Below are 17,662 nucleotides of genomic sequence, written 5' to 3'. Positions count from 1 at the left end.
GCAGGTGGAGGGTACGCACAGCGGGCCAAGCGTGTTGCTGGGGCCACCTGTCGCATGTCCTTTGGACGTATGGACAGGCGAGAGAGGACGTACGCGGTCGTGCGCACTGAACGCTTCAGTGAGACGGACAGACCAACCCATTCGTCGCGTGCGCGTGTGCATCCGTGCTAGTGCACTCCTTTGACCAAGAGCCCCGAACACGCCACTCACCACGCTTCTCACCATACGTAAGTCCCATGCTTCAACATGGACTTCGCCTTTCTCCGTGGTTCCTCATTTGATACCTGATTCTACTCTGAGTATTTATGTTCACGCAACTGTACCCCACCTCTGCTTACAACTCTGCTACTTTTGGCAGGACTTTGCGAACATAAAACAAACAACCACATCTGATCTTGATAAGAAATAGGATCAGCTTTTGGTCAAGTCGGTTTCTGAAACAAATTGAGCAGATTTTAAGTGTTTGTTTTTCAACAAGACGAAATCAAACGAGTGTAGCCGATAAGCAGGCGTACAATCTATCCCGAGCTTACTAAAAATTTAGCGATGACAAATTTATATAAGTAAATGCATTTTGTGGATTTCCAAACTGGTCGATTTGCGACTTGGTAACTTAGAAGAGCTTTCTTCAGCATGATAGTCACTTCTGAGTAGCTCTAGGGTACCTGCATTTCCCGTCACTTTTCAAAGTGTCTCTTTTACTAACCCAAAGTCTCCCTCATTGCGTCACAAAGTTTACTTACTTTATTCGATTACCTAAGGAAACTGTTTATCGCTGGACCTAAGCAGGTACTAGTAGAAACCCCTAATTCCACACTTAGCATTAAATCAAACACATTTCATTACCCCGTGCTCCGATCGATACAATAAAACATTTTTGCTTTAGGCCTTTGTATTTGAATGAGCGCTTAACTACTTAGTTTAGATGTTCTCACCGATAATGCGTTGGGATGATTTGTGTCATAAATAGGCGAGTTTAGCCTAATGCTATAAATTTGTAGTTGTAGATTGGGCTTTCACGAAAGTAGGCATAATGTGGTGCCAGATAAGTGGATCGAGTTGTTCACAATATACTTCGCCTCTGTAGTTTTAACTTATGTTGCCTAAATATAGCCATTTTTCGTTTTTAGCTAAGCTCCCTTCAGTGATGAGACAGTTGCTCAAACATATGTTCAATTTATTCATACTGGCTCAGTTGTTCATTGTATCTACCCAAACCAGCAACCTACAACATTTGACATATGTAATACAAGAGGAAGTGCCCAGAGGTACGAAAGTGGGCAATTTGGCCGAAGATATTTTGCAAATATACGATACGTACTCAACGCATGGTGAGAAATCACCTGTTAATCTGATGATTACAAACCTGCAGGACATCGGCCCTCAACACTTTGCTATTGATATGATCAATGGCTATTTGATTGTGACCTCTAGGCTAGATAGAGAGGTAATCTGCCCCGACAGCAGCGGCCCAGGACAAGCGAGGTTCCCATATTCTGCTGAAAACGGTGGAGGTCATCCAATGCTTGAGAAGATCCACTCTCCTGGGGCCCCTGATAGTCCTTGTACTCTAACACTTCGTGTTGTCTACACACCTGAGCAAAACGAGGGTGGGTTGAAGGACCCAATTCTTTTGACAGTAAATATTATAGTAGCTGATGTCAACGATCACGTCCCGGTTTTTCCCCAAACTCGAATCAACCTGGAACTGGGAGAGGTATCGGCGGTTCCTGGAGAGACAACGATTAACCTTCCTACGGCAAGCGATCCCGATGCGGGATCGAATGGCACTCTTTCTTACTGGCTGGAGCATGTTCTATCTCAACACGGGCATCAACACTTGAATTCAACAATCTTTCCTTTTCGTTTGGAAGGCCTTGTGAATGGTGACCCTCTGCGTTTGCGGTTAAATCAACCACTGGATTATGAAAAGTTGAAATCCTACGAAATTTTGCTGTGTGTTGAAGACCACGGGACACCGAATTCACTCAGCTCTCGACTGCGAATCCACATTGACGTTTTGGACGAGAACGACAACATTCCAACTTTCACGAGACCGAATTATTTCATAATAATAAACGAATCATTACCTCGTGGGAGCGTACTACTAGATCTACACGCTCAGGATCTTGACAGCGGTCAAAATGGACAGGTGAGTAATCTCAGATTGATTTTGAAGTGGGTGTGATGGTTCATAGGGCCTGCACTTCTCATGATGCTGCCACTCGATTAAGTGATGATTTTACGGAAAAAATAAGGTGAGGGTAAATTCACATCAGAAGAGGGCAAATTTAATTTGTAATGTTGCCTCTGTTTTTTGCTAGATGCCCTAAAATATTTTGGCGAGCAGGTTTTGGAACTCGGAGTTGACTATTGAATAATATCGGTGTGGATACTAATAGTGTAGGTTTTGTCATAGAAATCTGCTCACCGATACCGTGTGTGCATGGTATTATCCTTAGATCGCACAATTTAGTTATCTTTCGGGTTTAGAAGGATTTGACGCCTAAATCTGAAAACAATATGGGAAATAAGCGAATTTGAAGTAGCATATTTTGACCTTTACTTTTGGTAAGCCGAAAGAAATGATGGAAAAAGATGAGTAATGGATGGTGTCAATCGAAAAAGCATTTACTGAATGCCGGCATTTTATCAAAAGGGATTGGTAATTATCCCTCTACTGGTAGCCTTACTAACTGCACTCCCTCTACCGCAGTAGCTGGTGTGCAGTTCCTGAAGATTTTCCCCAAATATGATTCTTTTTTAAAATTGAACTAGCATTTTCATGTGTTGACTACCTTTAAAAAGGAGAATGCAGGATAATTGCATCGAGATATCGCCTGCTCATAAGTAGTGTGGACTTAAACATGACTTTATTGCACACATTAATTGTACTTTTGCTTAGTTATTAAAGGTTTACACATAGTAGGAGGTGATGAATTAAAATATTTCATAAAAATAAGAAGCGATCTCAGGAAATCGCACAAAGGCATTTGCTTTCGCCTTTCACACAAACCAAGTATTTTCTTAACACAGGCAAGGAAAAGTCTTGAGTCGCCAAAAAACAGCCGATTTTCATGAACATACAGTTTGCCATAATTCCTCACGTGGTTTTATTATCATTTGAAATTTGAAAAAAAGTTAAATCGATAAGTGTATGCCGATTAAATTTTATATGTTGCCATAGTAAAAATGCTTTTTAAATGGTACAAAATGAAACGACTTTTAAAAAACGGTTATGAATTCAAATGCTTTCCTGTACTTAGTTTTCGTCTTCAATAAATATTTATGTTGTGGGCAATAACATTATTCACTTCTATGGAATGGACCTGTCTTTTTTTCTGCCGAAAACGAATTCCCTACCTTCTCTATCTGAATCAGTAATGGATGTCAGTGAATGCTTACATTTTGCTGATAGTAATGCGTTAACTGACATCTTACGGGCTCATTGCTCCAGTATTTAGCTTTTATTCACGTAACAGGTAAATGCATTTATTTCGGGACCTAATGTGCTTCAGCCATAAAAGAGGAATAAGTCGACCATCAATTTACAACACCCGTGTGAAAGTTTTGTAAATCATTGTGGTTCCCTTCCAACTGTCAGGTAAACTCCTTTGTAGCCGCAGAGAGAATCTTAACTCTTTAAAGTGTTTGTCTTCTTTCATTCCTTTCAATTCTATCTCCTTTTGTGATGTGAATGCTCAGGTTCTCAGTTTATTCATTGACAGAACTGAAAATTTGATTTGCATCACAATCATTAGACGCATTAATCGGTTCTCCTACAACTGTGTCCTAATATTGCCTCCCTGGGAGCCTTGTTCACGGCTGTCCTGTTGACGAAACTGTACATCACGACACTTTGATCGCTTACGCACACACAAGTAATCAAAATGTTTTTCGGTGACCTCTTGCATGTTTGATGGTGTGTGTGGCAAAGCTGACTACATATGTAAGCGATCTGGGAGCGCGCACGTAGACAAATAATAAGGAGATTTTACGTAAAGCGACACAAACTCAATTTTTGCGACTATCTGCCACAACGTTATGGTGCATTGAATCATTGACATCTGTAATTCAAAAGGAAGAAAAGTAACCAATTTTGATTAAAATAACTTAAATAACGACCTTTTAAAAGTCGTGCATTGGCAATCTGGTTATGCTAGCAATGGTGCCCTAAAATTCTAACATTTGACGAGTGTTGGTAGGAATGTCTAGTTAAATTCATAGCTTGTATATCCTTCTGCATCACCCAGACAAAGGTGAACTCCTTTGGCTAAGGAGAATGACTGGATATCTAAACATCAAGTCATAAATTTTCCTTCTCCTGTCAAAGCATAAAATTAATTCCAGCTGTTAGCAGTGCAGACAGTTGTCGTTTATACTACTGTCCACTGTTTTGTGTCGTGTTCCAAGCGCCGCGAGCATCCAGTTGTGTCCATTAATTCAGCAGGATTAAGTTGAAAATGAATTCGCGTGCCGCTACTTCTGACAGCAACTGTTGCTCAACCCATCCCCTCTGTCTAAGGGGTTTAGTGAATACGACCGAGCTTTTAATATTGAGACCCTATGTGATCGTAAAAAACAATTACAGTGGAAGACCAAACGCTAGAAATAAGGTTCCATCACATAAGTTTGAAATTTAAGGATACCGATGGAATCCTTATTTTACAGGTAATTAATGGTTTACTTCTCGAAATGTGAAGGTGTCGAGGTGGTAAGTGAAAATTAAGTCAATCGGAAGCCATTTTGCAATTAATCCAATACTTTCTCAGGTTTACCAGGAAACCAATCCAAAATAAGTTTTTATTTCATATTGATGGCAAATTTTAAAGTAAGTTGGCTGCATCGGAATTCATGTCCTACTTTTCTCGTAGGTATCATTTGAGTTACCAGCACCCATGACAGAAGAGTCAAAGGTGGTCCAGCAATACTTCGACGTCCGCACAATTACGCCAGGCTATGCGAAACTTTTTATTCGGCAGTCCCCAGATCTGGACACTGGAATTGATGCACAGTCAAGCACCCCACAGGAAATCTCTATTCGTCGAAGTCGCGATTTTACTCTTCGTGTAATCGCCACCGACAACGGCTCTCCAAGGCGACATACATCAGAGGCGACTGTAACGGTGCGGGTGCTGGATGTTAATGACATGACCCCGAAAATCTCTGTCAATTTTCTTGCAACTCAGGGCCCACAATACCAGGGAAACATGTTTTTCAGGGGGTCGTCACCCCAGAAGGTCCACGGGGTGGTGATGGAGAATGTGGGGCGCAGTGTCATCGCTTTCGTCACTGTGCGTGACCTTGACTCAGGACCGTGGGGACAGGTAGCCTGCAGAACGGACAATGGGGCCTTCAAACTAGTTCCAATCAGTGGAAGCACCGCTGAATTCGATTCATTCGAGGGTCCTGGCGAGATGGAACCTCGCTCTGCAAACAGAGAGCTCTCTTTCAAACTGACGACTCAGAAACCATTTGACAGGGAAGAGATTCAACAGGTAAAACCTAACCACAAAAGCGTTTAAGAAAATCCCACAAATATTTGACTTCATTTGGATACTAGAGCTGAATAATTATTTCAATATAGGGCTTTAATTTTGGAAAAAATACCTCAAAGCGAGAGTTTCGCACATCAAAAGTACCTGAGCTTTAACATCAAGAGACCAACCATAAACAACCGACAATGGGACTCTTTGCAACAACAATATTTGTCTAACGATTTAAACACTAGTAGCCACCTAAAACAACCTAATAAAGTGTGTTCCCAGTGTCTGAGCACTTTTCCCTCACAAGATTAAGAAGAGGAACAAATAAATAATGATGCCGCTTCTGGGAGTGCTTTTTTTATCATGTAACATATGACCAAGGGCAATCCATCATTCAGTCAGAAGACATTCAGATGATTGCCTAAGGTACTTAGAAGTACTGAGCAAAGAATTGGGCCACAACATGTTTGTTTGAGCCATTTTTACTTCCTAAGGTATTTTTAACAGAAAATGTTTTACCACCTTCCTCCGAATGCTTCATAATGTTGGAACTAATTTCGGTGTTTCACAGTGTGTTTAATTGGACACATTAGAAGAACGTTGTAAATTATTATTAGCAAACTGGTTCATTCATTATTTAATGCAGCAAATAAAAACTACAATTTGGTATAGAATCTGTTATTTACTTCTAACAAAGGCATATTTGGAGATGGGCCTCATATTCTAGCTGAATAATCGAGAAGACATTGGGAGAAGCTATATTGCACTAAAGCACAAAATAGAGATGTCAGCAGATAATGTTAGCCAGAAGGTAAGTGCACATCACTTTGAGAGTGGTAGTTGGATGTCCAGGCGACTCATGGCGCCTTTGTTGAATAACGGAATATGGATAGGCCAAAATCCTCTTTATTTTAATATGGCGACCAAAAGGGTCGTTAGCGCTAAACCGGAAATGCTAAGGACGGCGGATGTCGCATGTTGTACTGCTGGTCTCTGATCCACAAACTTCCGGATATCATGAGGCTTTATGAGTCTTCCAATACCCAACTTATGCTAGAAATAATCACCTCAGCCACACTACTGTATTTTCCCTCCAATTTCAATGAACTTGTTCATTTATCTTTAATCAATTTTTCAAAACAGTTGGCAAGGGAGATTTTATTTTAAAAGCCAAGTCGATCATTAATGAAGCCATATTAACAAGCCATTTGTGGCTTCAAACGTTTAAATATCAAAAGTCTTTTACATTTCAGAGCAAAACTTGCCATCAATTTGACTGCATAAAACCAATAAATGCAACTCCTTATGTTCATAGAGATTTTTGGAGTATTCAAAGGCATGAAATTGATCTCAATAATAAAACCTATATGTAAAGGAAAGGTAATGGGAATAAAAATCAACATTAACATCAGGTGTGCCATGTAAATCGAAACCTGAAACACAAATAAACTCCTGGGAAGTGACCGTCTCAGTCTCAAGAGATTTCGATATCACAATTCCATATCTAAAAATCAAATGAATTTAAGTTTAAACTTCTTGCATTTGACCGCCAGCTGTATGATTATTAAAGAAATTAAGTGCAAGACTCAAATGAAATTAGGAATAAAAATTCTACATAAATCTTAAGAAAAATCCTAGGCCGCACGTTTAGAGTGGCAGTCACTGCTTAAAAGGGGAGAGAGTACGATCGTGCGGGAATTGTGCCGTTATCCTTGTGGACATGAATAATTAACATGTCTCATTAAGGACGCTGGACAACACAATCAATAAGGTGAGCTTCGCGCACGACCACTCAAGCGAATCTGCGAGTGTGCCCTTGGTGTTTCCCAGGAGACATTCAGGAGCTTTCAAAAAGTCTACTCATGGTTTAAAGCTTTTGAAAAGTTTTAACCACTCTATAGGTTGACACCTTCATCTAACTTACTGTTATCTCATTTAGTTTCCGAAGAATCCATTCAACTTTTATTCAGCAATCAAAAAACACTCTTCAGCTTCCTGCCATTAATGCCCTAGCCAAACACCATGAATACATTGTTAAAATGCAAAAAATGAACCTGAAGAATACTCATATTTTATTATTAATTCTCTTTTTTCCTTAAGGTGCCTTTTCGGATAATATGCATTGACAATGTTTATAAGACCGGCCAAACGCAGACGTTTGTCCAAGACGTCAGCCCACCATCTATCGCCGCACCTTCCATCAGTGATGCAAATGGAGGCAAAGAGTTTACGATTGTCACTGACAGAGCGAAGCAATTGACAGCAATAGCTCTAGTTTCCATTCGAATTCTCGATGAAAATGATTGCCCTCCAGAATTCAGTCAAGCCATCTACACATTTTCAGTAGGGGAAAATGTTCCCGACTTCACGAATCAACCGTCAACAAAATCGGAGGGTAAACCAATCGGCAATATTCAAGCTCGTGATCGAGACCTCGATCCCGTACTAACATACACTCTGCTCAGCAATCCACAGGATGCATTTAAAATTGACTCAAAATCAGGGACTTTACATATTGTTAGACCATTTGATAGAGAAGCCTTTCTCATATCAAAATACGAGGGGATTGAGGTCAAGCGGAGTCTAGCAACAAATGAATCCACAGTAGTGACACATCTCCGCGCTCAAGTCTCTGATGGAAAACACACTGCTCATACGGAGATCCAAGTAACAATCACTGATGTAAATGATTGTCCACCCATATTTGAGAGGACAACATACGAATTCTTTGTTGAGGAGAACTGCAGACCCCTTAACGGTCATCCGATCGGCACAGTGCTAGCTCACGACTCCGACATGGGATTAAATGGGAAGATTGTTTATCGTCTGCAGCCGATTACCGATCATGACTTCTCAAATTCAACCAGCTATCCACGTGATTACAATCCTGCAAGACACTTTAAAATCGACCCCAACACTGGTAACATACATGCATTGCATCCGCTCGATAGAGAACAGTATATTCATCACATATTTCATGTCATTGCCATTGACACTTCCGACGGCCTGCTTCACCAACAGACAAGCGAAAAGAGGACCCAATTCACGGCAACAACCACGGTGACTGTCATTGTGAACGACGAAAATGACAACGCACCTACAATTACTTTCCCTGCATCACACACAACACTTCGGGTCGAGGTGGGAGCACCAGCGGGTCAGCAAATTTTCACAGTGACCGCCACAGATCCTGATGCGGGTGAGAATGGCACTGTGCGCTACTCCCTGAGCCAATCCACACCCCTAGTAGCGGGGGCAAGAGTCAACGAGGCTAGTGCCAAGGGTGCCATCTTTTCTATTGATGAACAGGCAGGAATGGTTCTATTGACGGAACAACTCCCTAGCACTCCAACAAAATACCTTCTAACTATCAGCGCCCATGACTTGGGGAGCATCGTTCAACGAAACACGTCGATTGCAGTCATCATTCACGCTGTGACAGTAAGCTGTTTCACTTATGCCTCCCATTTATTACTTTATGTAAAGGTCACCTTTTTCGGAGCCATACATTTGTAAACTAGTTTTTTAAATTTTGCAATATTTAGATATCTCACTTTTAAGTTATGGAGAAAGACAGACTAATGTGAGGCGATTCGAATGCCATTAGCTGACCTGTCCATTTTGACCCATGATTTCTTGACACATTTTTTTGAGTAAAACATTATCCTTATTATGCATTTACTTAGTGAGCAATCTGGTTGGAAGGTATTTACAAAAATGAAATGTTTTTAGCAATCATTTTATGACACTCCAAGACTTATCTCAACGCTTCGCTAGATTTTATTGAAACTTGTTTTCGTGATGCAAATTTCAGCGACTCGCTTTATACTTGGTTGATACTAATGATACACGGATAAATGTTAATTTGCCATTTTGAAGTGCGACAAACAAGTGTAACACATTGTGGGAAGCTTACAATTAATCAGTGCAAAGAACTGGGATTATAAACAAGTGGAAAATCATGCAGCAAGCAAATACGCGGTTAATTGTTTAATATTCAGAAAAATCAGTTGGAAGCCTCTGTGGGTTACAAAGGAGATGGTAAGATGTCGGTCGTTTGGCGAGGAGAGACAGCTAAATGCTCTCTAGGAGACTGCCCACCAGGGGTGCGAGTACCGCAGACCCGGCATCGCGCTCCTGGGGGCTCACATGGTGAGGGCGGCGGCAGGGTTGAAAGTGATGGTGGTGGTGGGGAGGGCGGTCAGGGACGCCGTGAAGACTCGCGACTGGCGCCGCTGTTACCGCTTCCGCCCGCACTGACGACGGTGCAGCCCTTTGCTTTCCTCACCGACCGCATCATTATCTTCGTGCTCTCTTCCATTTTCGTTGTCCTCTTGGTGGTCACCGTTGTCCTCATTCTCCTCATACGTCGTCGCCGATTCATCGAAATTAACACAAATCACGGGCACAAAGACGGACCTAAGGGTAGGGTCTTGAGGTTCTGTTTGGAAATGATATAATGAAGTTCACTTAAGCGAAAATTAAGAACTTGTTTTCTATTCGCGTTCATTGGCGATTAATCTAATTTAACATGTACAAAGCGGTATTTAAGTAGTGTTGTTGCGCTGCTTTGACCATAAAACTACTATGGTCACGAATGCTAAATCATTACAAAATGCACACAAAATTATCGACGAATATTGCTTTGCCTATTTTCACACTGAAACTCAATAAATTTCAGTTATGTAGACAGTGATCCACTTTAGTTACTCCCTTGTTTACTGGTGCAGTAGGCAATTTTCTTTTATTAATATAATTAGGGGTGGAAAAGATATGCTAATTTGTCGATGTTGCAAGACATACCGGATCAGACTTTTCGGTGGGGATAGTTTTTACTTCAAACAAGCTCAATGCATGGGAAGTACTTACTGAGCATTCATAGAGAAGGCACAAAACAAGAGACCTCAAAGTAATTTGAGTAAAAATTAGCTTGTTCTTAAACGTTGGGCTTTTTCGCGGAGGCTCATCCAAAAGAATTGAAGTACATTAAATATTGAAAAATTTCTGTGGTAATGTTTACTGGTTGCAGGCTTGATATCTTGGTTCTAAAATTGGTTAAAGTTCTTGGTAGAAAAGCTAAACAAACCAATCCTACTCAAAGAAGCCAAAAGCATGTCCAGTCATCTTTTTGCCATTTTTTAAATTATTCGTCAAAAAATCTCAGAGTCATTATTTTGTGCTAATCCCGAAATAGTGATGCAGTAAGGAAAGACGACCATAAATACTGCTGGAATTATTCCAAGTAAATCTAAAAAGCCGTGAATGTCATTACATGTATGAAGTGATTAATTATAAGCCTTTATTTCATAGATTATTTTATCAATGCTCGTACTACTTTACAAATTACTATTAAGACTGAATTTGTGATCGGTCAAATGGTTAAGTAAAAGTGACCTGGTGGTGGGCAAGACAGTGTGTCAGATCGGTGATTCACAAAACGTTAGAAATGCCAAATCTGCTTCCTTCGAGGCAAACTACAGTGCCATTTGATGCTCAAAACATCTGTTTAGAGAGATGAAGACAGAAGTGAGTTGTAGATCAAAGAAAGCATCATAAATACTTATATTGGAGTTTTTATGAATGATCCATTTCTAAAAAGAAGAACCTCTCCTGTCCACCAGGTGATACAACTTATAGACTTATTTATAAGTTAACAATCTACCTTATTGTAGACTTGATACGTGTGTCATTAAATTTGAAGTGGATTAGTTGTTGATATAATGTTAAGAGTAATAAAAATAAAGCAGAAAAATAAGTAATATTCTGATTCCCTAAACCTAGATGCTACACAACACTGCAAATTTTGATAGAAATCTAATGCGAATAATAGCTGGGAGTCGTCGTATCGATAATTTGGAAGCCGCATGTCTAATAACATTACCACATGGTGCTTCCACTACTTTCACTGCATAAATTTTAGAATAAGCATCCTACTACGTGCTAACTTGATCAAAGCTTTACTGGGAGGAAAAAAGCAGATTTTTGAGGTAAATCATGTCTTGGGGAAGTATAAAGTAGTAACAGTTTCTTCAACTCATCAAAATAGACTCGTTTTTAGACAAACAATATGACATTTACGGAAGTTAAAGATGGTTGTTACAATAGAGGATTCCAAGCAGTATTTTCCATGATTCCAACTGTAGTCCAAATACTAGGGCGGACTTGGAGAATTAAATTCTCGCACACATTCAGTTTCACAGATTCAGAATAACATCGCCCGTGAGGGCTTACCATGTGCAACGAACGCACTGCAGCTGATTCGAAATGATGAGGTACCTGGCAGTAAGGCAGTTTTCTACAGGACGGGTCTACCATCCGATGGAACGTCTCACAGCGACTCTGATGGAAGGAGCATTTTCGCATCAGAGACCTATCCGGTAAATGGAGAAGATCCCTACACCTTGCTGAAACCCCTGAGTAAAAATCAAGGCGGACCCCTTTCCTCAAACAAGGTAAGTATTCATTGAAAGGTCAATGCTTGGATTCCTGTGCCAATTAATGAGTTTTCAAAAAGCAAATTAATAGAGCCATAATAATTGTGCGGTCATGTATGTGATAATGAAAACATAAACCTTCACGAATAAGTCGTTTGGTATTTCCATTTTCGATAAGACGTTTGAATTGGATGAAATACCCGAAATCAAAGATTAGTCATTTCGAATGGACGCTTCTACTGAAAACAAATGTAATATGCTTCAAAATGTAAAATAGTCTTAGAAAAAGCTTTTTTCAAATTTCTTAAGTAGAATTATAAACTCCGGTTGATACACTATGGCAACAAGCACTAAATACAAGTCCTAAGAGTTCTGTTGCATCTTATTTTGTGGTTCATTTGACTGCAAAAATGATAAGATGATCCATTTTTGCACGATATTTACACAACAGACGAATTCCTTCTGGTTAATTTTGTGTACGGATTTTATAAACAAGCAACAGTTGTTAAGCATTAGTCACTAACCTTAGAAAGAACATAATTTCCTTCCATTAAATCATTTCGCTGGAATTTTCGACACTGCGCAGTTCTTGTAACTCACTAAAATATCATTTTTTCATTAGGCTTATATCGACCGTTCAAATAAAATAATAGTCCTCATTTAGGACATTTTAAGTAAAACCTCACAGGAAAACTCAAGGAAAAAGTAACTTTGCGATTTTAACTAGGCATTTGAGTGGCTGGTTCGTGATTGTGCAGATGGCTCAGTTACCTCAGCGATGTAGCTGAAAGTATATGCAAAGTGGGGTCTTAATTTTACAAATTAGAGTAGACATAGAAAATGAGAACTGCATCCATAAGCTAATTGAGAAATGTGAACCTTAATTATGCAACAGTAGGTGAGCAACCCTACTAACTTGTAATTTGGTTCAACCAATAATTTTTGACGCATTTATGCGTTTTTTAGATGGGATTCAGATCATTCAACCATTGTTTTGCAGTGAGCCCCTTCCCTGCCCTGGTACCAATGCAGAGTGCAGCAGTATCACGTAGGTTACCTTGATTTTGAACCAATCGATGGCAACGCCGCTTCAAAAAGCACGCTTTATAACGGTTTCTATGTTTTCAAAAAGCGCTAATGGATGAAGTCGAAAACGCGATATTACTAATCGAGTAACTTTGGGAAATTCACAGATGCATTTGATGCTTGCGAGGTAGCCTCACTCAATCAAATTTTTAAGAGCGCATTCCTCCCTGCATATATTCTTTAAAATGAAATTGAAATAAAAACCATCTATTTTTACCGGAAGTGATGCAAATTAAGGCGTTTTAGATTTTTACATCCTTTCAAGGCGACAAATGACTTGGTTCAACATCATGAAATAACCACGCAGTCACAGTTGAGCTTGCACTGCTAAATATGTCATTGTTTGCATTCGCTCTTAAAAATTGGTAAAAGTTGTTGTGCATCTGTCTTTTGCATTTTCAAATGCGCCTAAAATGATTTTCGCAAAACATTGACTGAAATTCTCGTGTCCTGCGCAAAATGCATGTTGGTTCATTTTGGTGCACGAGGCGGCTTCAGTGTGCCTCCCGTTTCAGCCCCTTTTTTATCCCTTAATTCCTTTAGAAAATGGGTAATAGCAACTGAAAGAGACGAAGTGATTGTGCATAGATCAAAGTGCAAATGAGACAGGCGGATTTGTATCGACTGTACAATGCATTAAGGACTGTTGCTGTTGAATCTCATTAGTGACTTAACGTACATATATAAATTATGCATTATTTCTGCCTGAATGTCTTGGTTAAAAATAACGCGTACATTCTGGGACTGAGTAAAGTGCTCTCTTTTGAGAGCTGAATCAATACACAGACACAAGAGCTAGAAATATTCTGATTCTCTCAGTATATTTATTATAATCATTTAAGTTGACCCAAGACCAAGGTTTTTACTACCAAGAACCATGTACAAACAAAGAAATGCGATTGATTTGAAGAATATTCTAACCTGATCACACGTACCTTCTATCAGTTGGTTTGCCTTAAAAAGGAACTCCTAAAAATTAACTTTGAAGTCGCTGTGGAGCTGTAGCCATAATGGCCCCATAATAATAGCATTGGAATCGTAAAGGGTCAAAAATATTTATTATTAGAAGTGAGTAAATATTTAGTTAAAGATCGTCGCAGTCTTTAGTTGATACTTATTAGTGTGAACATGTTTTTACCACTCAAAAGGGATTGTGTGAGTGTATGTGCGCTTTCTAAACAGACACGCACACAACACTGCCTATCTTCGGCAGGTAAATTTTTTCAACAACCGCGTTTCTTACTAGTGTCACTTTTTTTATCCCCCTTCCCTTCAGCACGCAGTTTCTACCACTCCTACCTCCATCATCACCCCTCTCCTCCTTGCATCACGCCACGCCTCGCCACACTGCACTACTCACCCACTCACCTCTACCAACATGTACAAAACCCTTCCTGGGGCTTCAAAGTGGTCGCAGGCGCGAAAATTTCCAGCAAGGTGCGGAGGAGGTGTACTCCGCCTATAACGGTTTTGGTTTCGCCACAATCCTCTTGGGTGATGCAAACTAAACTTGACGCAGGGAATAGACGCTGCTAAAAGTGGAGAACTTTTAATGCACCACATTTTAATGGCTCTCGATGGCATTAAAAGTGATTGTTGAATGCTCACACTAATTTCTAGAGAGAGAGGTAATTTGCGACGATTATAAGCTTCTACTTTTATTTGTGCAGCTGTCTTTGTTGGCTTAGCATTTAATCTAGGAACTAAAGTAACACCATTTCGTTGTTTGTAATATTTCACCATCACATTTGCACAATACTTGAAGTAGTCTAGATGCAAGAAACCGCATTTTGAATGGTTGTTGTTAAAACGTTGTCTTCTTCCAACCCATATGAAGATAGCGGCTTAAACTCATTGATAACTTATCCAATTTGGGCTTATGAGCAAAAAAGAAAGATATTATCGTTTGCTGGATCATTCACCTTGATGCAGTGTAGATAGAAACCACAAAATTTAATTTGGGGCAGAAATATCAAGCAAAATGCTGTCCCTTTAATTAGCGTAGATCCACTCAGAATAACCTTTGTTACGGAGGCGGGACTTGTTAATAATTAATGGACTCGAGCTGATTAGTTCTAACAATTGACGAAAGTACTCTAAGTATAGACGAGTTATCAAGAGGTTTGTGCTTTTCATGAGATTGGCAGTGTATGTACAACCGAAAATTTACAGATATGGTATAACGACTAATTAGCATATACTCTTAAGACCCTTTTTTTTCCACTTGAAGCATAAATGGTTAGTTAGGAGAAGTTGAAGATTACTCGAAAAGCAAAAGTTCGGATTTTTCAAAATGGCTTGATTATATTTTACTATATTTTAAATTTCAACACTGAAAAACTCCCCACGTAGAAGGCCGACTAATTTACAATATTAGTGCAAATTGGAAAACGAAACATTTAATTAACGCATAGGTGTAGTTGATTCTTTGCTGACGAAAAGGGATTAGGAGGTTCAAAAGTTAACAATGGTGGGGACCTTAGTTCGGTAGAGCAAAATGCGAGTCTATCTCTAATCATTTAGCAAAAAACACCAAAATCAGTTGTATATCCAAATGCTATGGGTATATTAGGAGGCTCTTGTGGCCACGCTTTGCCTTTTTTTTTTCAAGAACAAATAGTATTCAGTGAGTCTATGGAGATAAAACCCAATAATTATGTAATTTGAGACCTTAGTTTATTCGAAGTATACTGCAAATTCCTATTACTGGCTCAGTAGCAGAGAGCGGCACACAAGACCATACTGCCGTCCTCTATTCCACTTCTGGCAACTATTCCGATGATTTTGCTCACATCTACCCCGTCTGCACGACAACGCGCATTGTAAGCCATCAGGCCGTGGGAGGGGCCCGAGGAACCAGTCCTTCAGGCAATGGGAACCTCCTCGCAGGCCTCCTTACACAACCACGCAGGTGCCCTTCTGCCGCTGTTACTGCCGGCACCGCCACCTACACCGAGATGTCTGGCCAACTCTTGGCGGCTGCGGACAGCGAGGGTGACATTGGCAAGTGTGAATACCAGCTGTTGCTTCAGCAAAAGGTATTTCAGTTAAAAAGTACTAGTGAGGTTACTTGGGTAATGGCACACTCACGTTATTTGAAACGAAGTGCTTTGAGATTTTCTGCTATAGCTTACTATAAGTTATTGGGGCAATTGTCTATAAAGCCGAAACTAATTCGCACTGAGTGTGGGATTGCCTAACCAACACTGATTTGCCAGATGGTAGAGAGAGAAATTCTGCTGAATGTTAAATAGGGGTTTTGCAAAATTTTATGCTTTTCCAAACGGAAAAGAATCATTTATTACGAAAATTGCGTGCGCAATAATAACTAGATGGTAGAGGCCAGGGCTCAGAGCCTTTTCGTTTCCTTTACCGCCTTTATTCAAATATGCAGACGTTTAGTTTTTCCTTTTGCGTACATATGACCAAATGATTAGGGACTGTGTAGACGTTTTGAATTATATTTACTCACCAGATGGTTAAGTAGATACTATATATTCTGTTTGCTGGGGTGCCATATGGTCATCCATACAAAGGGGGTGTTTATCGTTTATCAAACTGACCATTTACCCTTTTCCGGTCCGAGAGTGATGTTGAGAATAATTAACTATTAATTGAATTACTATAGTACTTAAATGGTACTCTTTACAGTAGTCAGTTAAAACAAACTATTTCTGGCGAATAGTTAAAGGGCAGTGTTTGGGCTTGGATGATCATGAATGACCATAAGCCAGACACCATTTAACCAACTCGCATTCGAAATGAGTTTAGATTTGTGAAGCATAGCTTTGAATAAGATGCAGTGGCAACATAAATATCTAATTATTTTGGGTTCATTTCAGATAATTTTGAGGAAGTAGGATTTATTTCCCCTTGTGAATGGTGAGTAAATATATTTTAAGGGTAAAAGTCACACCTAGCACCATTTTGCTAATTTAGATGCCAGTTATAATGCAACGTCGATCCTCAGCTGGTCAATCGGTCCACGGGGAGAAACCAATTGAATTTTCCCTCTCAGTGGATGCATGGCCATCTACGTCTCAAGGAAGCGATGAGCTTATGAGCGCATCGACAACCAAGGTGCCCAGGGACGAGGGCGGGAGACACAAAGTCAAGTCGGCCACTCTCCAGCCCATGGATCAGGGAAACAGTTTGGATTGGAATTCGGACCTAGAAGATACAATTACCTCAACGACGCCGTTACAGCCGCACAAGGTGGTCAAATTCTCGGCCAGCAGCATTTCTCTCAATAAATTGACACCCTTGGGGGATGGTTTATCAAAGACTGCGCAATCCAGTTATGTGTAGCGGAATCAATAACCGATTGTATGCTTTCCCCCTAATGTCATTCCTGTGTTTTACATGGATACCTATTTATGTAAAAAGGCATAAACAACAATTACTCACTTTGACTTTTTTCTTTCAACTTAATGGTTGTTATAGTAGTAAACATTAGCTAACAGCATTTTTTGCATTTGATCTTGCTTTGATTCTGTTTTGCTGAGAGTGAATTCACTTGGATAGCTTTGTGCTATTTTAAAGCAATACCTGAGATTCACATGCATAAACTAGTAGCCATTTAAACAAAAGACCGAAATAACTGCGTAGTAAGAGCTATTGAAGATCACAAACAGCGTTCGACATAGCCAATCAGCT

General features: G+C 39.9%; 1 protein-coding gene across 1 annotated transcript; it reads left to right on the top strand. All coding sequences in view use genetic code 11, as the record gives it.

The window, feature by feature from the left end:
* Window positions 1-1,147: 1,147 nt before the first annotated feature.
* On the top strand, window positions 1,148-17,314 carry EGR_01517 (Protocadherin-9; the record flags this gene model as incomplete). The annotated part of the gene is made up of 8 exons (XM_024490766.1): window positions 1,148-2,152; window positions 4,875-5,498; window positions 7,587-8,927; window positions 9,488-9,911; window positions 11,679-11,938; window positions 14,283-14,443; window positions 15,693-16,044; window positions 16,946-17,314. 8 exons carry the CDS (start codon window positions 1,148-1,150, stop codon window positions 17,312-17,314), a joined length of 4,536 nt encoding a protein of 1,511 aa, XP_024354631.1.
* Window positions 17,315-17,662: the final 348 nt, after the last annotated feature.

Source organism: Echinococcus granulosus (genome assembly GCF_000524195.1).
Source record: "Echinococcus granulosus chromosome Unknown EG_S00006, whole genome shotgun sequence".
Classification (NCBI taxonomy): Eukaryota; Metazoa; Platyhelminthes; class Cestoda; order Cyclophyllidea; family Taeniidae; genus Echinococcus; species Echinococcus granulosus.
Note: the sequence above shows the minus strand (reverse complement) of the source record. Positions and strands in the feature narration are given on the sequence as shown.